The sequence below is a fragment of the Fundulus heteroclitus genome, unplaced genomic scaffold, assembly GCF_011125445.2.
Source record: "Fundulus heteroclitus isolate FHET01 unplaced genomic scaffold, MU-UCD_Fhet_4.1 scaffold_101, whole genome shotgun sequence".
Taxonomy (NCBI): Eukaryota; Metazoa; Chordata; class Actinopteri; order Cyprinodontiformes; family Fundulidae; genus Fundulus; species Fundulus heteroclitus.
In genome coordinates, this window is record NW_023396477.1 from 563,569 (window position 1) to 587,335 (window position 23,767).

General features: G+C 42.4%; 1 protein-coding gene across 1 annotated transcript in view; it reads left to right on the forward strand.

Annotated features, from left to right (window-relative positions):
• The window catches only part of LOC105922450 (palmdelphin-like), a gene marked incomplete at its 3' end in the record, with an annotated part of 61,892 nt that extends 38,129 nt beyond the window's left edge, over positions 1-23,763 (forward strand). The window contains exons 6-7 of the mRNA XM_036128598.1: positions 8,405-8,429; positions 23,735-23,763. Coding sequence (XP_035984491.1) covers positions 8,405-8,429; positions 23,735-23,763 — 54 coding nt within the window. The remainder of the gene's footprint in view (positions 1-8,404; positions 8,430-23,734) is intronic.
• Between the last annotated feature and the right edge of the window lie 4 nt (positions 23,764-23,767).

Sequence of the window (23,767 nt, forward strand, 5' to 3'; positions counted from 1 at the left end):
TCCCCTTAATCCCTACAGTATGCTCAAGTCTTTGTAGGAGAATATTGTGATCAACTGTGTCAAATGCAGCACTGAGATCTAGCAGGATAAGTACAGACACAAGTCCATTATCTGAGGCAATGAGAATATCATTGGTGACCTTGACCAGAGCTGTTTCAGTGCTATGATGAGCTCTGAAGCCTGACTGAAACTCCTCAAGTAGGTCATTACTTTATAAATATTCACATAGTTGATTAGCAACTACTTTCTCAAGAATTTTAGATAAGAAAAGAAGATTAGATATAGGTCTGTAATTTACTAACTCATCTTGATCAAGAGAAGGTTTCTTAAGTAAAAGTTTAATAACAGCTACTTTAAAAGCCTGTGGCACATATCCATTTACTAAGGATATATTAATCATGTCCAAAATAGGACCACTGATCAAAGGGAATACCTCCTTATACAACTTGGTTGGTATTGGGTCTAACATACAGGTAGAAGGTTTAGATGAAGCTAAAATGTTAGATAGCTTCTTCTAAACAGTTCAAACACTGCACAGGTTCTAAAGATTCCTCCAACGCTGCCTCACTTACTGAGGACGAAGTAATCATGTTTGGGAGGATGCCAATTATTTTATTTTTAATGGAATCAATTTTATTTATGAAGAATCCCATAAAATCATTACTGCTAAGAGCTAAGGGAATGGATGGATCAACGGAGCTATGACTCTGTGTAAGTTTGGCAACTGTACTGAAGAGAAATCTAGGATTATTTTTGTTCTCCTCAATTAATGATGAAAAATATGCTGCTCTAACTCTGCGAAGGGTCTTGTTATACGACAATAGACTGTCCCTCCAGATTAGGTATGATTCCTCTTGGTGTGTAGAGCGCCATTTTCTCTCCAATTTCCTAACATTGTGCTTCAAGGAGCGCAGCTCTGAATTAAACCAGGGAGCTAGCTTCCTGTGAATAATCACCTTCTTTTTCAAGGGAGCTAAATTGTCTAATGCAGAATGCAATGACGAAGTCATACCATTAACAAAGACATCTATTTGTGAATGGGAAGAAACAACATTGCTGCTATCTGCATGGTATTTCTGCAATACTGACGATATTAAAAGGGGGACAGACTCTTTAAAGTTGGAACCCTCTTTTGGTGGTGGAGAACTCAGTTAGATTAAACTCAAATGTTATTAAAAATTATCAGATAGGACAGGGTTGTGAGGAAATACTGTTAATTTTTCACAATCAATGCCATATGTCAGCACAAGGTCTAAAGTATGGAGCCAAGAGTCCGTCGGTTTATGCACATTTTGAGCAAAACCAATTGAATCTAGGATAGTTAAAGGCTACACTAAGGTTATCATATTCTGTGTCAAAATGAATGTTAAAATCACAGACTATAATAACCTTAACAGTATTTATCACCAAATCAGATAAGAAGTCTGACAGCTGATCCAAAAACTGAGTGTAAGTGCCCGGTGGACGATACAAAACAACAAACAGAAGAGGTTTTATTGCTTTGCAATTTGGATAAGGGAAACTGAGGGTTAAATGTTCAAAAGAACTGTAGTCATTAATTGGCCTGGGACTAATAAATAAATCAGACTGAAAGATGGTTGCCACTCCTCCTCCTCTTCCCACAGATCTAGGAATGTGGAAATTTAAATAATTGAAGGGAGTTGAGTCATTTATACTAACGTAGTCCTCTTGTAGCCAGGTTTCTGTGAGACAAAATAAATTAATCTGATTATTGGAAATCAATTTATTAACTAACAAAGTCTTTGGAGGGAGAGACCTTATATTTAATAGACCACATTTAATTGTTTTATTTTTTGGTTCAAGGTGAGCCGTATTGATTTTTATTAGATTTTTATGATTTGTTCCTTTTAGATAAGTTTTTATCTGTTAAGTTTTGGCCGTGGGAAAGACACCGTCTCAATAGTATAATGGGTGGGTAACAGTACAGAAGCTGCAGAGAAGTGTGTTAAACTACGGCCCTGCTTCCTGGTCTGGACCCTGGATTGTCAGCATTTAGGAGAACTAATAAATCCGGCCAGATTCCTAGAAAGAAGAGCTGCACCATCCAAGTGGGATGGATGCCGTCTCTCCTGATCAGACCAGGTTTTCCCCAGAAAGTTTGCCAGTTATCAATGTAGCCCACGTCTAGACAACCAGTGGTTGAATAATGACATGCGGCTAAACATGTCATCACTGGTCAGATCAGGCAGGGGACCAGAGAAAATTACGGAGTCCGACATTGTTTTAGCAAACTTACACACCAAAGCAACACCAACTTCAGTGACCTCCGATCGGTGTGACCGGGTGTCATTACCGCCAGCGTGAATAACAATCTTACTGTATTTACGCTTATCCTTAGCCAGCAGTTTCAGGTAAGATTCTATGTTGCCCGTTCTGGTCCCTGGTAGGCATTTAACTATGGTCCCTCGTGTCTCTAGTGCCACATTTCTGACTATTGAGCTCCCAATCACCAGAGTCGGCTTCTCAGCGGGTGTGTCGCTGAGTGGGGAAAATTTGTTAGAAATGCAGACGGGTTGGTGGTGACCTGGGGGCTGAAATCTAGAGCTATGCTTCCTATGAACCGTCACCCAGCCGGCCTGCTTACCCGGCTGCTCGGGTGCTTCTGGAGGACCACTAAGTGAATTAACGCTAGGTCTATGTGGCTCCGCGCTAGCAAAGGGGCGGCTATCAGCTGTTTTTTCAACAGCACGGAGCCAGGTCTCCAATTCTGACACCCTCACCTCCAAAGCTACAAAAACACTACATTTATTACATGTACCATTATCACTAAAGGAGGCAGAGGAATAGCTAAACATCTGACACAGAGAGCAGGAGATAGGTGGAGACGTAGACAGAGACGGACACACGGAGGAGAGAGTAAGGGGGGAAGCCATTATGAAGCTAAAGCTAGGCTAGGCTAAAGCTAGGCTAGCGCCCTTTTACCATGCCACAAAGCAAACCGTGTGAAACACAAGAAGTTCCCAAACGTGATGTGCAGCAACAGAGAATGTTTTAAAAGTGCTTATGTGTTAAAAACAGATGTTACAGCAAAGAGATTAAAGATAAAACCGAGAGAATCTGGAGCAATTCACACCGTGACAACAGGAAGTGACACAATACGCCTTAACGCAAACAGGAACACCTGTATCAGTGTAACTGATAATTATAATTGTATATATATATATATATATATATATATATATACTGGGTGCGATTTGCCTGGGGGGATTTACCCCCTCCCCCCCCCCCCCCCCCCCCCGCTTGTGACGTCCCCCCTTCTGGTCATTCATGTTTTACCCCTGGGTGGGATACATCCCCCCCCCCCCCCCCGGTCTGAATTTAGAAATGTATATAAATAAGGGCTGTCAGTTTTAACGCGTTATTAACTTTGTTAGACCACAACGCCGACATTTTTTTTGTCGCCGTTAATTGCGCGTCAAAACACACACACCGTTCCCTAATGTTTTTCCCCACCGCGCTCCCGGACTGTGTTTCTTTTATCCTCTGCGCTTTCCGTAGTTTCAAGAGAGCTAGAGACTGTAGCAAAACAGACCCGCTCTCACTGTTGCACAGGCTGTTCATTTCATGCGACCTTGGGCTTCTTTTATTCTAAAGTCACGGGTTGCGGGTTTTTTTTGGGCACGTTTCTGAAAGTGAAATCGCTTATTTGGGCTCTAAAATAAGTGATGAAACAGCTTTTATTAAGAGACCTGCCTGCACTAGACACTTCGTATCCAGCTGAAATATCCCTCCGCCATAGGAGCCGACGGTAGTAAAGGCAGACAGAGCAACTCTGCACGTATTTTCTGCAGTTTACGGTGCAATAACCGGTGATAACTGCTGAAAGTAGATTACTTTGTGCAGATCACCATTTTGAGCAGACATTGGTTCTGAAGATGAGCTTTTACACGTTGATAAAATTGCAGAAACCCAACCCATAAACCGTACTTTAATGCTTACTCATTTATCTCTGTATTTCACAAACTAAGGCTGAATTACGTTGCCAAACGAAGGACCTGGAGTTACTAAACAGTTGCTAAACAGTCTCTTTCAGGGTATTAAGCTCCTGGCCAGTTACAAGCAAAGTGTAAGACTGGAATGACCTGGAGATTTAAAACCTTTTTCCAGGCTTAAACTGTATGAATATGGATATAAACAGCAAGCAAAAATATTCAAAGAAGTTATTGTTGGTGTGAAAGCTCAGAATTAGATGTGTGTGTGAGAGAGTGAAAAAGCGAACAATAAAACTTATGACTTTATTGAAATGTAAAATTTTTATTAATGCCTAATACGATGTCTATCTTTGTTTAAGAGGCAAAAAAAATATATCAGCATGGTATTTATTTACAATTTTATTTACACATTGTGTAAACATCAGGGCGTGATGATTAGTCATTTAGCCATTATAGTCCAGAGTTTAACATTTGGCACTAGGATGTTTTCATTCCAATTCTTAAAAGTGCTTGAAAATAACAAAATAAAAATATTTTTTGTACAAGCATGTATTTTATTAGTGTCATTTATTGCAAAATTGCATATTAAAATGCCCAAACAGGCTATTACACTTTCAGAAATAAAAGGATAAAACCTAAAATTAATTTGCAAATAATCTCGAGTTACCTATCGACATTATGTGATTAATCGAGGAAATGATCCCCCCCTCTGTTTTTTTTGCAAATTGCACACTGTATATATATATATATATATATATATATATATATATATATATATATATATATATATATTCTGCTCATCAGCGGCGGGCCGTTCGTTTCACATCAAGGCCTTCAGTAGTGTTTGATCTGAATCAGTCCTCCACTAAACAACAATTTAATGCCAATAAAAACACTTTATTATAATGCACTATAAAAAGCTGTTGCATTGCGGACAAATAACTAATACCTTTAGTAAAGAGACAAACTCAGGTTGCATAAGTCTACTTTTACTGCAGCTACAGCTGCAACAAACAGTAAAAAGCATAGAACTGAAATATTAGGAATGTAGTAGTCTTTTACGCAACAAAACTCCTGATTATTTGTACATAAAATCCATCTTCCTTTCACTTCTCAAGAAGAGTTCAATTACTCCGTTGTACAGATTATCTGTGTTTCAGTTTGCTCAAGAGATTTTCCTTTTATATCGAAGTTGATGCTGAGAGCTTGCCCTGTCGAATTTCTCCTTGCCCCTTGTGCTCCTCATGTAAAACAGGACCAGGATGACTGCGTTAGTCACATTTGTCATCTCATCCACCATAACAGAGACAATTGGTACTTTACTTATGTCTCTTCTAATCTTTTCTTCCATTACTTTAGCAATAGCACTGGTCAGGTCATTTTGGATTATCCCCAACATCTCACTATATACTATAGTCTGTATATTATGCTACTGTACATATCTGTAAAAATCTATTCATAGTACTATCCACCTGTATATTATATTCGGTACATATCCAGCTGTAAATTTAGTTCACAATACTAGTTATCTATATATTATACTCATAGGACAAATCTATCAGTAAAATTTCATTTATAATAGTATCGGTCTCTATATTTATTCAGTAAAAACCCATGTCCTGTACTTATAGAACCATTGTTTATCCTGCACTTGCTGCTAAGGCACTTCTGGTTAGACCTAAACTGCATTTCGTTGCCTTGTACCTGTACCTGTGTAATGACAATAAAGTTGTATCTAATCTAATCTAGTGGACAGGGGATAATATAAATCTATGTTGGTCTCAGCAATGTGGGGGAGGATGTTTGACAAACGTCTTGCTCAGAGAAGGCGGGCACTTTTCTCTCCTCTCTGAACCGCTCCTGCTTGTGCTCTCTGTCTGTATTGTAACTCTTTCAGAGCCTTTTTCTGCAAATAATCTGAATCAAAAACTATGGATCTGATCAGCTGGTCATTCAACGCCATTGATCAAATTTTCTCAACAAAGACCAGGCGCTGGAGAGCCTAGCTGTCCTGAGGCGACACACGCAGCTGGATACACCCTGGATTGCTGGGGAATTCAGAAGATGGCTTGTCTGTCTATTTAGTCCATCAAGGACATGGAAGATGCAAACATAATTTGAATAATGATTACAGGATTTATGTTATGATAACAGGATTTATCATAACATATATCCTATTATGATAATTATTGGAGCTGGTGGTTATCTGGTGTATTGGCAAATTTGCAAGATCTCTGCTAACATCTCTACAGACCCCACACATCTAGCACACAAACTGATCAGACTTTAACCTTCAGGTCGGCATCACATAGCACTGTTTCCAAAAGCAGCTGCCACAGACAGTTTCTTCCCCCAGGCTGCAAGTCTGACGAACACAGTTAATAACCTACCGGCTGAGGTTTCAGCTACACTGATACAAAACACGTTCATACCTTTTTCTATTCTTTAAATAAAACTGTTGAGAATTGACTGCATCCTGTTGCGGTTCACCCAGGTTCTTTTACTGAAAGATGTGGCATTTCTATGTGAGAGTTCTGTAGTAATAAAAAGACTCGAAACTATATTTTAACATATTTAATCAAAAAGGCAGAGGAATGTTTACAGCTTCAGTACTGGGCTTTCATAAAATAAAAAACAATGTGAGACTGGCAGATTTCTGAACGCTCCAGAGTGTCAAATTCTCGGCCACGTCAGCTTATATGGATGAGCAAAGCCTGCTCAGGATTGGTCCATTACCTCATGTTGTCTTCCGGGATCCACGTCACCATTAGACTGAGAGTTTGGCTTCAGGGAAGATAATTGTCCATGCATCTGTTTATGCATGCCACACGTCCTTGGGTTTGTTTCCCTGGTAACTATCATAATCCGTAACAAAGTTAACAAACGAAAAAAGAAAGTTTATATATGCATATATACCTGTGTGCTGCCTGGTCAATATGTATGGATGTGAAATTATAATACCCCATGGTGAGTTCTTCTTAAGTTGTGTCTGGTTTTCCAGTTGATGGAATTTGTTTACAGAAGCATTCTTCAACAAGCTTCTTAATGTGTGTTTTTTAGACAGATGGGTATGGGAGGAAACATTTGTGTTTCCTCCCATACCCATACTGCATGGCAGTGAGGAGTTAAATGCTCCACAGAGCCCACTTTTGCTGAGAATTTAACCTGTTACTCATCAATATGTTACTACCTAGCCCCTTTTATAGATGTCAGGAGCGTGAGATCAACCTCTTCGTCCCCCTTTTGTTGGCAACAAAGCCTCACTGCTGTATTGAAGCAAAGTGTAAAAGTCATACAAAATATGAGAATTAAACATTAAAAGTTTGATTGCAACATACATGTGGTGTGCTTTAGCACACACTAAGGTTTATTAAGAAATCAAACATTAATTTTCTTCCTGAATAAAAAGAAAAGTTGGTCAGTAGAGAGCTGTGTGGTGGCAAGACCGCAGCAATAACAAAACATCTGGAGCGTTCAGATCATACTCCTGTGTTCCAAAAGCTTTAAATCATGTTTTCATGTGTATTTATTTAAATCAACGTTGTGCAAGTCCTCATGTGTCACTGTGCTGTAACTTGTGGATGCATCTCGGCTCCAACACACCTGAATCAGAAGGCTAAGTTGGCATGTTGGCAAGTTTTGCAATGGCCTGGCTTTGATTCAGGTGTGTTGGAGCAGAAATGCATCCACAAGACTGCGAATACGATAAAGGACTCCATGGAAAATGATGCCTAAATGAATGCATTGGCTCACATACTTTTAGGATTTTGAAGAGTGGGTTTTAGGTGCTATTGTTAACCATTTACTCCTGCTAATATAACATAGAAAGACGCGTGCCTGACCACCACCTGGGTGAAATGTGTTCCAGTGGCTCAGCCCATATGTATGTTGAGATTTAGTAAACTCCAAAATACCTTATTAATGAATACAAGGAATTATCAGTTACTCTGACATGCAGCTTATTTAATGTGTTGACTGAACATAACTGACTGTATATTTAACGTTATTACACAACGGGTGTTACAGGCTGTGGATGCTTAGCAGCTTACAAGGTTTATTAAAGGTTTTCAACTCGATGAACATTTGGTGCTGCGTGTCAAGAATAAAACTGAAATCTGACTGCCTTCCATTTCCTGCTTCCTGCTGGGTCCTCCTCTAATCTCTGATTGTTTCTAATGAGATGAACTGACTATGTTGCCATGCTTTGTTTCATGAGAGGATCCTTCACACATACAACCTGCCAGGTAAATGCATTACTCACACAGCTGACGGAAATGCCAGGACTAACATGCATGATTGGCCTTTTTTCCTGTTCAGGCTCCCAGAAAGACTCAATAACACATTAACTTTAATGAAGTGATTATGGAATGCTTTTTTCTGCTGCCCAGTGACTTAATTGAGTTCTCACCTTTAAAAACATTCACTTACAACTGTTGTGTCTTCACATGTAGGAGCTAAATGCAGAGTTCCTGGCAGGTAAAAATCTTTTTACTCTTTTAACTTATGATTTACTTTAACTCTATATATATTCTCTGTTAACATGTTTTTTAAAAACTTACCAGAGATTTGACTGAACAATTATGAATTATTCTGATTAAGTGATAAATAAGAAAAAAATATTATCAATTTATAAGATAATTATTTGGTATCAAACTGACCTTTTCATACTATGGTGGATATTTTTTGCAGTTAACTGGTAACTACTTGTTTTTAGGCCCATTATTTAGCGCCTGTTAATAGATTCAAATTAACAGGTTAACTCCTAAAAACTACTCAAGCTGGATAGAATTTGAATGTACTGTTGTTAAATTCATTTTTAAATTCAACATTATTTGATGTGGTAACTTTCCAAACTAAATGACAAAGCCGTAATAACTCTAAGATTTTAACATCCTTACTGAAGGCGTTTCAACTTAGGTTCCTAACCCAATCTTGGGAATGTTCAATTTGACCAGACTGCATATTTTTTCCTTAACTAGAAACCAAAAGGTTGATTTATCTTAAAAACAGATGAAAGACTTACCAGTTTGCAATCCTGGAGGCTAAATCGCTTTGGGTTTCTGTAAAAATCCCAAATACACATGATTTTATGTACCTTGTAAATAAACTACAGCTAGACTCTCAGTATATTCACCCAATCACAAATTGCTTCTTTTGCTTAATACAAACCAAATTTTCATAAAAAGACTAAGTGAGTCTTTGCTAAAATGTGGGTTGTGTAGATCTGGTGTATCCATTTCTCCTCTGTAAAACAGGCTGCACCAGCATGTCTCTGGACATTTATTCTTCACTTCAAAGGATTATTCCGCAGAGTTCTTGTTATTTATCATACTGCAAAGGACATTGAACTCTTTATAAACTAGAGCTCAATGTCTAGTTGAGCTCTGATAAATAAATAAATATTCCCACACAGGGGAAATTTGTGTCTGCATGGGGGGAACTGTGGTCAAGGGTGTTGCTCAGGGATGCCCAGTGAGAGAGTGGGTTTTTAACTGCTGACCTTTGGGGCCTCTCCAGGATGCAAACACCTGGCTCTCTAACCACTAGACTACCTCTCCCTCATCAGTAATTCTATTCATACAGCACCTTTCTCGGGCAACAGTCACAAAGGGCCTCATGGTAAAATAAAGTTCAGAACAATTTAAAGAACATTTAAAATAGAAATAAAAAAAACCTAAAATATAAAAATGTAAAACACGTCACAGCAACATATAATCAGCTACAGCAGCCCTGAGACAGGCGAGGCTAAAATGGTTGTTTAAAAAATAATGTCTTCAGCTGCTTTTTAAGAGCTTCAGCAGAGTGCAGTGATTGCAGGTAATGAGGTTGTTCAATCCACAGTCTTGGCCCAACTGCTTGGAAAGATCTGTCTACTTGGGTTCTAAGGCATCTGCTCTGATTCTGCTCAGAGGTTCTCAGACTACGGGCTTTGAATGTCAAAACCTTTGTTGATCGGAGGGGGGGGGGGGGCAACCTGTGTTGGTTGTTTTTGGGCAGTAGAAGATGCTGCCCAGCCTCACCTGCTGCTGGTCGTCAGTCAGGAAGCTGTTGTGCCAGTTCAGACGTGACAAAAAACGACATCAATTCGGGACGTAACGGACTGCGTTACCCATGATGCAATGTGGTCAAAATGGCCACCAACTCATGTGGTCAAAATGACCACCAACTCCCATCATGCAACACAGCAAAATGGCCGCCGATCAAGATAAGGTTGCTATGGTGATGGCTATAAAAGCCGATCACACACGACAATCTTCCTTCTTCGCTGGCTTTAGCCAACCCGAGAAGACACACACAGCTGTTTCCGTTGGGGTAATCCCACGCCACGTGTTCGAGTTTCTCGCTGGACCGAGATTGTTTTCGACACAACGGTTATTCCCTGCTTTGCATAACAGGAGGTCGACTAAAATAAGTACTTTTAAATTCCCTCTGATCAAAAGACTGAGAGACGCCGTATCTCCCAGTGATCGAAGAGGACCCCGCTTTGTCTGGCCAACAAAGCGACTGTTGAACCCGGAGGAAGAAACGAAGGAGCTTCTTCCCCGTCCCGCTGCAGCCTGCGGACATCTGCGCTCGTCAAGGCGCGTCCAGAAAGCCACTACTCGGAGCGCTCCAAATCCAGCCCCGAGGCACCTCAAAGTAACGGGGTCTCCCCTTTTATTTCTGTCTTACCAACAGGATGTTTAGAAGTACCTGGGCAGGCGGTAGAACTTTGTAGGTGTTGGTTAATGCTTTTATTCCACGACGAAGTTGGAATTATTTTGCTGAACATTTTCTTTGTATGTGCATGCATTTTACAATTGATTTGCTGTGTTGATATGTGATCCATCAAGAACCCCGCCGTGGGTTACTGCTTCATTTCTTTCCATCTTCTTCCCTGCTTTCCCCCCCTCTCTCTTTTCGCTTCTTCTTATCAGTTTAATCTCTTTGTCCGAGCTCGATTCGCGGGTGTGTTTAAACTCCCAGTTAGCCGCCCCTCGAAGCGAGGTATTATCCCATCAGCGTAAGCGTGGTTACGTCATTAGGACCTCCCCTCATACGTCATCGTAGCAGCCATCTTGGGAGGGTGACGTGTATCTGAACTGTAGGGAGCTTAGCTGAACTAGCTTTGTGTAAGACATCAAAGCGTCCAGTGAGATTCCCGAAGCTGTTCTGTCTATCAATGCTGATACGTGAAATGCCGGTGTTTTGAGGGCGGTGTTAAACAACTGTGAGTTGAGTTAAGATCTGCTAACCGCTCATTTTAATCCATTGTTTATTTTTTTGTTTTGTTCTTTTATTTCCACATATATATTTTGCATGTTAGTTTAGTAGTGAGTAAGAATTCCAAAGTTGTTGAATCAGAGAATTACTGTAACAGGGAATTGCTTTTGGTTCAATAAAACCAACGACTGCGGAATAGACATTGTTTTGTGTTCAATCCAATTTACAGTTGCCTGGGTATTCAGAATTTAGAGCTAACCTCCTTTGGAGTTAACATCTGATATTAATACAGAGACAATATCATTGGATGATGATAAGGAATAAGGATTTAAACTCTAATTGCAGTTACATTGGGGTTCTCACAACCTGCTGGATAAACCTCGTCGGTTAACAGTCCGACCTGATCATTTATCAGCATAAATGAGTTTGTAACAGCAAATTAACTAATGCATTAGTGGTATAAATACTTATAAGCTTATAGCTAACATCACCACCATTTGAACTATATTTGTTATAGCGGAATTTTGAGTTGAATGATTTATTATTTAAATTATAATACCAAATTATAATTAATAATAATAATAAGCATATTCAACCAGCTTATGGCATAACATAAATTGGCGTCCCTGGGTGGGCGGAGTCTACTTATTGGCGTTCCTTTAGACTAAATCGAATAACCAGCAACTTATGAATTTAATGAACACAATCCATATTCCAGCATTTTGACTGCTCACCTTGCCAAAAGGGCTATTGAGTCATAATTGATTAAGGAGGTATCATTACTAAATATATACGTGTTTGTGGTGGTTTGAGGTTGTTAACCTGAGGTTTGAATATTGATTTCTGGACTGGAAGTCAGCTAGATTGAAATAGACAGCAGCCAGCGTCTGCTACTTGTCAATCAGAGTCTGTGTCGTGTTCTGCTTTGAAAAGAGAGACCTTGCCTCCATCTGGTGGACGTTGTATGACAGGTAAAAAAAGTTTTACCTGTCATAGCGTCTGATTTGACTCAGATAATAAACACGTCCCTCCTGTCAGGTGTTTTCCCCCAGTCCCTAAAAACAGCAATTATCAAACCACTGCTGAAAAAGAATAATTTAGACAAACTTCTACTCCAGAACTACAGGCCCATCTCAAACCTCCCCTTTATCAGTAAGATTATTGAAAAAGCTGTGTTTCAACAATTAAACACCTTCTTAACAACGACCAGCCGATTTGACGTTTTCCAGTCAGGTTTCCGCGCTCACCACAGTACAGAGACCGCCCTGATCAAGGTGTTTAATGACATCCATATAAATACAGACTGTGGAAGAACCACCATGCTGGTTCTATTGGACCTTAGTGCAGCATTTGATACTGTCGATCACTCCATTCTGTTAGAACGCCTGGAGAACTGGGTCGGCCTCTCTGGTACAGCACTCAACTGGTTTAAATCCTACTTAAAGGACAGGGAATTTTTTGTATCAGTAGGTAACTTTACATCAGAGATGACAAAAATCCCATTTGGGGTTCCCCAAGGGTCCATTCTGGGTCCCCTCCTATTCAATATCTACATGCTCCCTCTAGCCCAGATAATAAAAAATAACAACATCAGCTACCATAACTATGCAGACGACACACAGCTCTACATCACCATGTCACCAGGTGACTATGAACCAATTCAGGCACTGAGTAAATGCCTAGAAGAAATCAATACGTGGATGTGCCAAAATTTTCTCCAATTGAATAAAAACAAAACTGAAGTACTAATCTTTGGACCAATAGAGGAGAGATCAAAAGTTAGTACACAGCTTCAGTCGCTTCAGCTAGGAACCACTGATCAGGCCCGAAACCTGGGTGTAGTGATGGACTCAGACCTGAACCTTCAAAAGCATCTAAAGACAATTACAAGGTCGGCTTTCTATCACCTGAGGAACATTTCCAGGATTAAAGGACTGATGTCTCAGCAGGATCTAGAAAAACTAATCCATGCGTTTATTTTTAGTCGAATTGATTACTGCAACGGTGTTTTCACAGGTCTGCCTAAAAAGTGGATCAGACAGCTGCAGCTGATCCAGAACGCTGCTGCCCGCGTCCTCACTAAGACTAAGAAAGTAGAGCACATCACCCCAGTTCTAAAGTCCTTACACTGGCTCCCTGTATCTCAGAGAATAGACTTTAAAATACTTCTGTTAGTCTATAAATCCTTAAATGGCTTAGCTCCTAAATACATCACAGACTTGTTATCAGCGTATAAACCATCCAGACCACTCAGGTCTTCTGACTCCAGCCTGCTCTGCATACCTAGAACCAGAACCAAACATGGAGAAGCAGCTTTTAGTTCCTATGCTCCAATTATCTGGAACAAACTTCCAGAAAACTGTAAAAGTGCGGAAAGCCTGAGTTCTTTTAAATCAAGATTAAAAACACATTTGTTTAAAATTGCCTTCAACTGTCCTAGTTAACTGAATCACCACTTTTTTGTTCTATTTTCTATCTATATTTTATTCCTACTTGCTCTTATTCTGTTTTATTTTGCTATGTTTTAATCATGTAAAGCACTTTGCATTGTCTTTGTACTGAATTGTGCTATATAAATAAATTTGCCTTGCCTTGCCTTGCCTTAATTGCAGCATAATTGTTTTAAAGAGGGACACGATTCCCCATCGGCTGGACATTGTGTGTAATTACAGCTCAGTCTTCCCAAAGTGAAGGGCACCCTGCCTCCATCTGGTGGCCAGGATAGGTAGTTGCAGTCACGGTTTTAAAGACAGCTTAGATCGCTCAGTGTCCCGGAGGGACCGTTTTTGAAAGTCAGTCTCTAAAAAAACTTGCCTTATGGTTACGCCCTTTTTGTCTTTTTAATTTTATTTTATTCATTTTTTTTACTTATTATCATATCTTAATTTTTTTTTCCCTTTTTGAATTTTTTTATTTACTTTTATTATTATTTTATTTTGAAAATTTTTCTTTTCTTTCCTCCCTTATCCCCTTCTGCTCATCATAAGTGGTCAAAATTGAGCTGTGATTTTGAAACTAGGGTTGCAATTTAGCGGTTTTTAACTGTCATTCTTTGCCACCTCTGAAGCTCCAAAACACTTTGCTATTTTCCACACATGTGTAGAGCACCTGTTCTTAAATAACTTACATTACAAACAAAGCCACAGCTTTATCACTTAATTTCTGGCCGAAAGGTTAGTGGTCCATGTCACTCAAAGTTAATATTCTCAAAGTTAAACAAGCATATTAACCGTTCCTAAAACATAGGAGTTGTAAGTCGCAGGGTTGATTTTCCCCTGCGCAGCCTAATTAAACGCACGTATTTGAACCCACTTCCTGCAGTAAAGTATGAGTCATAGTGCGTGTTTGCTGTTAACAGTTAAAGTGAAGCCACTTAACAGTTGTTGTTAGCAGTTGTTGTTTAGCGCTGAGCTAAATTAAAGTGTATGCGTTGTTGCTTAGTGCTAAACTAAAATACAGCGTTGTTATTTGTTGTCTGTCGTTTAGCGCTGAGCTAAACTACAGTGTTGTTACTTGTTGTGTTGTTATCCATAGCTGACAGAGAATGGATAGTAGCGGTTCTTCAGTCAAAGGAGCTGAAGGTTCAGACCCCTCCGTTGGAATGGAGACTCAGGGTGTCATTAGCTCACTGCTTAAAATGACACCGGACGAACAAACCCGCCTGAACCAGTTTAACATAGAGGACTGTGAGAGAAGAATTCAGGAATTGGTGGAGGAGGTCCAGAGCAAACCTAAGCATAGATTGGTAGCAGATGTTTTGAGTGAATTAACTGCGTTATACCACCGAAGGTTAACGCTAGAGACCGATCTGCGTAACAGAGAGGTTGAGATGCGGATCGCAGCTGAGGAAAGAGTTAGGGAGCTAGAACAGAGAAGTGTTCAGGGCAGCTGTCATCTCACAGAGGAGCGAGAGGAGGATCTCATTAGCTTGCAGACAGAAGGATCTGAGTGTGAGAACTCCAAAGGAAAACATGGAGATCACACCTGGAGGACAATGGATGAACTGGGCCCCCAGACACTTTCTGAGCGAAGGGTAAGCGAAGGTCAGGACAGACATAGCAGTGTGATACGGAAAGAAATCCCTAAACAACTTACGGTGGCAAACAGGACTGATCCACATGATGTAAATCATGGGAAAACACCTGCTTCCCACCTGACCCCTGACACGGCCCGCTATGATCTTTTCCCCCCACCAGGGCGACGGGAGCACCGTTCCTGGGACACAGGTGAACCCCACTCCTCTGAACTGCGTCCACGGACAAGAGTTCATGACAGGGGGGGTCCCCCGGCGTCCCACGAACGGCCGCCGATGCCAGGTAGGTGGTCAGAACTGGAGCCTTCCTCCTATCGTGGTTACCGCAGGCAGGAGTCGTCAGGAGAAGACTCAGATGGACCAGCTCCGATCCCTGAACAGGGACTGCGGATGCGTCAACTTGAGTCCCTGGCCTGAGACATAGAGCGTTTTGATCCTAGCAATACAGAATCCACCATTGATTACTATCTCAGAGAGGTAGAGCGCTGTCTGCTAGACTTATATAGCCCCTCGGCTCGAGAAAAGTTGAGGCTTATCTGGAAAACCACGTCCAGAAGTGTCCATGTTTTCATAGAAAGCCTCCCTCCAGCTACACGTGACCGTTATTCAGCTCTTTGTCAGGCTTTAAGAGAAGAATATTCGGCGTTTACAGACCCAGCTTCGGCAACTCTTGGAGCTTTTGCAATTCAGCAAAAGAGAACTGAAGCACCAAAAGAGTACTACCGTCGCTTGCGGGCTGCTTCCTTTCAGGGACGAAATGCTCCCGGCTTGGAGGAAGACCACACTTTCAAATCTTTGTTCCTCCATAATCTTCATGAAAGCGTGCGTTATGAGGTTACCATGCATTGTAGAACCAAGAAACTTACCATGCAGGAAATCAGGAAATACGCGCAGGTGGCATGGGAAACACGTGTACGGCCCTACAAAGGAGTCGACAGTGATAAAAAGGTTCTGCAGATTCAAGCCGAACCAGAAAAGAGTTTAGGTCCGGAGGGACATGAGATGCCTCCCTTCAAACCTAAAACTAGATTTGGCCCTAATAAGCAACATGGTTTTGAGCCGCAGCAGAAGAAAGCTTCCCAGGATAGGAGAGGTCAGCATGGCAGCATGGAAGGTGAGAGGTTTCAAAAATGGCACAGGCCGGATCCAGCTCGATACGGTAAGCAAACTGACAGGCCAGAAAAGCCGAAAAGCACACATGACAACAAAGGCTGGAACCTGCGCATGGAGGAGTCAATGAGAAAGGAGATGGAGGAGATTTTCGCAGGTTGCTCGCCGAAACAGTGCGTCAGATCGCGTCGCAGCCGTACCAGCCACCATCCAATCCAGCCGACCCTCCTGGAAAACCAGGCTCAAAACCCCCGTCAGCATGACTAGGCGTGGACCAGGCTCCCCCTTCTAACAGAGTGTATCTGATTAAGTGGGGGAACCAACCGAAAAATCACCAACAACCTTCTAAGATCCCATCAGCAGGGGATCAGAAAACCCCTTTTCTAAGGTTTCTAGGTGAGCTAAACCATCATGAAAATGCGCATCGCTTATACTGCTCGACAGTTATCGGAGGATGTGTAACTGCAAATGCTCTTTTAGACATGGGTTCTGAGATCAGTCTAATGTGCTCAGATTTGTTTGATGAGGTGACTAGAGCTATGGTGTCTCTTGGGAAACCGTTTCCAGGTGGAGACCTGTAACGTGGGCATCACTAGCTACACACAGGATCAGTCATGCATCACCAAACGGGCGTGGTTAGACATCACTTTCCGTGACATGACCCTGGTGCACTCCATCTACATATGTACTTTGGACACAGAACCTTTTCTTGTGGGTCAGGACCTGTTGAACAGGTTAGCCCCACTCATTGACTGCTATCATGGTCATCTTTGGGCCCAAGTGGGGACTCCCAAGCCCCTCACTTCTGGAAGTGGACTGTCCGTCCCTATCAATCAGGTGACATGCTCCGAGGAGCCCAAAGAACTTTTAGCACCATTTCTGCCTTCCACAGAGCCGATTTCCAAATCCTCTGACACACCACCGCTTCTCAGCGATCAGAGAACTTCTCTCTGCAGCCACACATCTTTCCTCTGCTCACTTAAACACTCTGGAGTTGAACCCTATAACCCCAGAGTGGCTGAAGGTGTGCACCTGGAAAGCACATTCATGCCAGACGTGCTGCTGGCTCTTTGGTCAGAGAAATCTGCGATCAGCAGAGATCTATACAGCTCTCTGTGCTGTGAAAAGCCCCATCTGGCTGAAACAAAACACAGCCACTACCTGCTCTCAGCAGACTGGCCTCGCCGGCTTCTGAAAGCAACGGGGGTGTGCATACTTTATGCACAGATTGGCACAAGACAGCTCTCTCATCCTTTCAGCATTGTGGAGAATTTACATCCTCCAGTATTTGTTGGTGCTGATCTTCTGGTACGGCTGGGTGCACAGCTGGACACTTGTAACCAGGTCCTGTGGGCCCAAGCTCACGTGACCCCAAGTTCCTTCCTGGGCACCCCTGAAGCCATGCGATCAGGGCAAACCATCCCACAGGCTTGCCAGGTGGCTAGCGAGACAAACATGCTAATACCACCACAGACTGCAGGTGTACCTATCAGATTAGCCATCCTGAAAGGACAACAAATGCAGAGCACGCAGGTTTTCTTTCAACCCCTTTCTTATTTCCAGGAATCCAACCTGGTCATCCGGGGCACACCCCTGCTTCAGCTGAACAACCGCTCAGCTTACCTGTTAGTGGAGAATCCAACCCACATGCCGATCCAAGTGGTGGAGAAGAAACCTCTCGGGGTGCTCATCGAAAGCTTTTTCCACGACTTTGAGCTGAGCATTCCCGTCATCGGAGACCTGCCCTTATCCTTGACCGGCAGACAGGACTCCCCAGACACGGTGTTTACCATTCCTTCCAACATGATCCAAATCAGGCGACATGAAGCTCGGCCTGCTGGATCCATTTGTGGTGCAACGCTTGAAGCTGAAGGAAATCTGTTGGTGTATGCGACAGCAACCAACCCAACAGAACCAGCACCAAATCAACCAGAGAACCGGGACTCACCCACTGAGCCCTGCCCTGGCTTCAAAACAGAAATCATGCAACAGCTGGAAGAAGCTGATGCACTGACCACTGAAACAGAGGAAACCGCACTTAAGGAGCTGTTTTATGAGTTTCAGCCCATTCAGCCCAAAGATTCAAACGAACTTGGGATCACATTGACACACGTCCATGACTCACCAGTAGGAGGATACAGAAGCGGCAAAGCTAATCTGAAAACTCTCCAACAGGTGGCGTCCCAGCCCTTAACGGCCCAGGACACCCAGGAGTATGTACAAGGCTGCTTAACCTGCAGCCAGTTACAACCCACACGACCACTAGACCGAGCCCTGCTTCAGCAAAGGGGGGTTATATTTCCGTGGTCACATTTGCAGACTGACTGGATCGGTCCAGTCCCTAAATCGTCAAGAGATAACAAATACCTTTTGACAATAACAGGCATATGCTGGTGAAGATTCTCAGTCATCCAGGTCATGGTCATTCCAAAAAAAGGTAAAAAACAAAGCAACTGGACTTGTTTTCCGTAGTTGAAACTACGGAAAACAAGTCCAGTTGCTTTGTTTTTACCTTTTTTTGGAACAATAACAGGCAGTTTCACAGAATGGGTCGAATGTTTGCCGGCACCGAATGACACCGCTGTCACCACAGCAGCCCTACTGCTAAATCACGTTTCCAGCCGGTGGGGCCTTCCCCTGTCCATCGACTCGGACAGAGGAACGCATTTCACGTCAAACATTCTGACCGTGCTTTTTGACATGTTGGGCGTGGAAGTTAAATTCCACATCCCCTACCGCCCACAGTCATCCGGACAGGTGGAGCGAATGAACTGCACCGTGGTCAGCATGTTAAAGGAACATGCCAGCAGCCATGACAGGGACCGGGACATAAAGCTTCCCCTGGTCCTAATGCTAATCCGCTCTACCTCACCATGCTCCACAGGGGTGACACTTTTCCAGATGATGACAGGAAGACAAAGGACACTTCCCCTGAATCTCATCTACCAGCCCGAAGACGTCAGTGTGACAACCGTCTACACGGCACACCAGTGCGTCGCTGACTTAAAAGACCGTCTCCGAACGACTTTCGCGTGGCCTCGAAAGAACCTAGAAGCCCGCGTGCAAAGTCCAGAGTACACGTGGGTTCATTCGAACCGAACTAAACCGTCCAGCAAACTCTCCTCACAGGGAACGGAGCCTAACTCCGCCCCCGCCGAAGAGAACAATGCAAAGCATTAAATAGGACAAGTGCATGTTCAATCAGGACATTTTAAACATGCACTAATAAAGCAAGTGTCCATACATAACTTCACGTCTATAATTTCACACTCAGCCATAACACCATGCATTGCTTTGGAAATGCTCACAGAAGTGGTAAAGAATGACATGATGTATACTCAGGTTGTTAGAGATTTAATGCAGGACCTCACTCGAGAGGTTAGTTCATCCATAAATAGCCTTGCTGAAGGACGGATTCCTCCGTACCTGGTACCAGTAGATTTGGTTGAAAAGGTTCTCAAATCTGCCTCTAGTGAAACACTGCAACCACCACAAACACACCTGGCGTATAGCCTGGGTAGTGCAATTCCGATATTTGTAAATCCTGACAACTTGGAGATAGGATTTATGCTAAACCTTCCCATCATTGAAAGAGCTAACGTGTATAGGCTTAAATCAGTATTGAATGTCAGTTTTTGGCAAGGTGAGACCCACGTACACCTACAAACTCCCTCAATATTGGCCTATCATGATGCTGACCCCAAACTTTATTTAGTCCCTAATTTGGATTTTGTGTACCAAAACCAAAGACATCCACTGGGTATGCCCAAGCAACCCATTTATCAGAGACGTTACCCATTACCTGTGTGGTCTAAGGAATGAATCTCCTGAACAAAACTGTCAGGCTAGAATGACCCTTAAAGATGCAGGTGTGGAAACCAAAATTGAGCGGGCAGGTAACCGCTGGCTCGTTAGCACCCCAGAGGCAGAAGCCCTGTTATTCTACGAGCAGCACGACACAGTTACTAGACTAAAACTGCCAACCAAACCATTTTCTGTTCCCCACCTCAAGGTGCTGTAGTCCACATTGGAAACATGGTTCTGCATCACCTTGACGTTGACAAATACGACTCAGAGATTGAAATAATAGATGTCTTTAAGGGATACAATTTCAGCATTGATGTCGGCATTGAAAGACAGCTTTTACTTGAAGGCACCCAGCTGATTAAATTCAGTCTCACTCCCTCAGAGTTGAGGCTCGATCCCTCTGCTTCGCTTCCCCAGAGCTACAGAGTCGACCGACACTCACATTATGACCATTATTGTGGTTCTCCTTGTATTTGGATGGGCCATCACTACTGCGATGGCGTATGCAGCATACAAGCAGATCAAACAGTTGCAAACCAGGATTGATGCCCTCACCTTTGTCGCTCCCAGGTTCGTAGCACCAGCTCCTTGAAGGCCATAAGCTGATTAGACTACGAACCGCTGTCTCTTTCCTTTCCCTTTTTCCCTCTCTCCTTTCTTTAGTTCAAAGTTCAAACCTGATGACCAATGAATGTATTGACAATGGTGATTGTGAAGTTTGCATTTCTTTTTTTTTATTATTACTTTATTGTTGCCGTATTAGCCAATAGAAATGACTAGCTATAGCTTAGTCCTGCCCAGGCTAGGTCACTGACCCAGGCACAATGAATGCTTTGTTTTTCCTCCTCTTGGATGATGAACTGAACTGCATGAATCCCAATGGACTACTAGAAAGACTATTAGGTTGTTCCACTCATGCACAACGGATTTCGTCACACCAGAATGGACTTGGTTGTAGCTTTAAAGACTGTGACCAGCATCCCACTCTTCAAAGCTAAAGGGGGGTATGTTGTGCCAGTTCAGACGTGACAAAAAACGGCATCAATTCGGGACGTAACGGACTGCGTTACCCATGATGCAATGTGGGTCAAAATGGCCACCAACTCATGTGGTCAAAATGACCACCAACTCCCATCATGCAACACGGCAAAATGGCCGCCGATCAAGATAAGGTTGCTATGGTGATGGCTATAAAAGCCGATCACACACGACAATCTTCCTTCTTCCCTGGCTTTAGCCAACCCGAGAAGACACCACAGCTGTTTCCGTTGGGGTAATCCCACGCCACGTGTTCGAGTTTCTCGCTGGACCGAGATTGTTTTTCGACACAACGGTTATTCCCTGCTTTGCATAACAGGAGGTCGACTAAAATAAGTACTTTTAAATTCCCTCTGATCAAAAGACTGAGAGACGCCGTATCTCCCAGTGATCGAAGAGGACCCCGCTTTGTCTGGCCAACAAAGCGACTGTTGAACCCGGAGGAAGAAACGAAGCAGCTTTTTCCCCGTCCCGCTGCAGCCTGAGGACAACTGCGCTCGTCAAGACGTGTCCAGAAAGCACACTACTCGGAGCGCTCCGGACCAGCCCCGAGGCACCTCAAAGTAACGGGGTCTCCCCTTTTATTTCTGTCTCACCAACAGGGTGTTTAGAAGTGCCTGGGCAGGCGTTAGAACTTGTGGGTGTTGGTTAATGCTTTTATTCCACGACGAAGTTGGAATTATTTTGCTGAACATTTCTTGTATTGCATGCATTTTACAATTGATTTTGCTGTGTTGATTTGTGATTCATCAATAACCCCGCCGTGGGTTACTGCTTCATTTCTTTCCCATCTTCTCCCTGCTTTCCCCCCCTCTCTCTTTTCGCTTCTTCTTATCAGTTAATCTCTTTGTCCGAGCTCGATTCGCGGGTGTGTTTAAACTCCCAGTTAGCCGCGCCCTCTCGAAGCGAGGCATTATCCATCAGCGTAAGCGTGGTTACGTCATTAGGACCTCCCCTCATACGTCATCGTAGCAGCCATCTTGGGAGGGTGACGTGTATCTGAACTGTAGGGAGCTTAGCTGAACTAGCTTTGGTAAGACATCAAAGCGTCCAGTGAGATTCCCGAAGCTGTTCTGTCTGTCAATGCTGATACGTCAAATGCCGGTGTTTTGAGGGCGGTGTTAAACAACTGTGAGTTGAGTTAAGATCTGCTAACCGCTCATTTTAATCCATTGTTTATTTTTTTGTTTTGTTCTTTTATTTCCACATATATATTTTTGCATGTTTAGTTTAGTAGTGAGTACGAGTCCAAAGTTTGTTGAATCAGAGAATTACTGTAACAGGGAATTGCTTTTGGTTCAATAAAACCAACGACTGCGGAATAGACTTGTTTTGTGTTCAATCCAATTCACAGTTGCCCTGGGTATTCAGAATTCAGAGCTAACCTCCTTTGGAGTTAACATCTGATATTAATACAGAGACAATATCATTGATGGTGATAAGGAATAAGGATTTAAACTCTAATTGCAGTTACATTGGGGTTCTTCACAACCTGCTGGATAAACCTCTGTCGGTAACAGTCCGACCTGAATCATTTATTCCAGCATAAATGAGTTTGTAACAGCAAATTAACTAATGCATTAGTGGTATAAATACTTATAAGCTTATAGCTAACATCACCACCATTTGAACTATATTTGTTATAGCGGAATTTTGAGTTGAATGATTTATTATTTAAATTATAATACCAAATTATAATTAATAATAATAATAAGCATATTCAACCAGCTTTGGCATAACAAAGCTTGTTTTATCCAATGAGAGGAGGGCAGCACTTTGAACTGGGTGGGTTTCTGATGAAGGATGTTGGGTTGATTGTGTTAAGTCCGAGCTGACCCCTACAAACAGGATCCTACCGTATGTCCCTGGTTGCGCAAGGTGGCGCAGGATTAGACCGAAGCAGTCAGTGTCCCCTTCTGAACTGTTAACCTGCTGATCAAACAATGGCCTATTTCACAATAGGCCATTTTTTTGATCCGCTGAACTACTTCCAAGTTTCTATGTGAAGTCGTGCGTGTGTAGTTTTCCACCTTTATCAGTCCTGTTGATCAGCTGGGACTGTCCTTTTTGCTCTAACTCTGGCAAGAAAGAGAAAGCTTTCAATTTTTGCATTAGATGTCCAACGCCATAAAAATGTGTGCTTTTTATGTTTTCTAGACGTTTGACAATAGTCCCAGAAACTAATAACCAGCTTATTCACCAAATTAGCTAATGAGGCAAATTGAGGGTATGTTTGATTAGTCCTTTTAGCCTTCTACCACCTGCAACATTGTACTTAGTTTTCCAACTCATGGTGATATGACAACTAAGGAAACTATCATGAATAGCATGGATAATACTTAAAAGAACTCCCTTCAAAAACTTGAAAAAATCCTTTTGAAGCTTTTTCCACACCTTTAACAGGGGTGCTATTGAATGTGGAGGATGGCATAATGGGCCTCAAAACATACAGATGACCACCATGCCTTAACATTCTGTTAATGGTCTAAGTACTTCATACAACAGTGACTGTAAAAGCCATTCTTACTAATCAACCATGGCTGCTCTCATTTTTATAGTGTGTGATTTTAGTAATTTTCTTTATTTTCAGACGTGTCACATCTCTCTCTCCATGATCCATTAT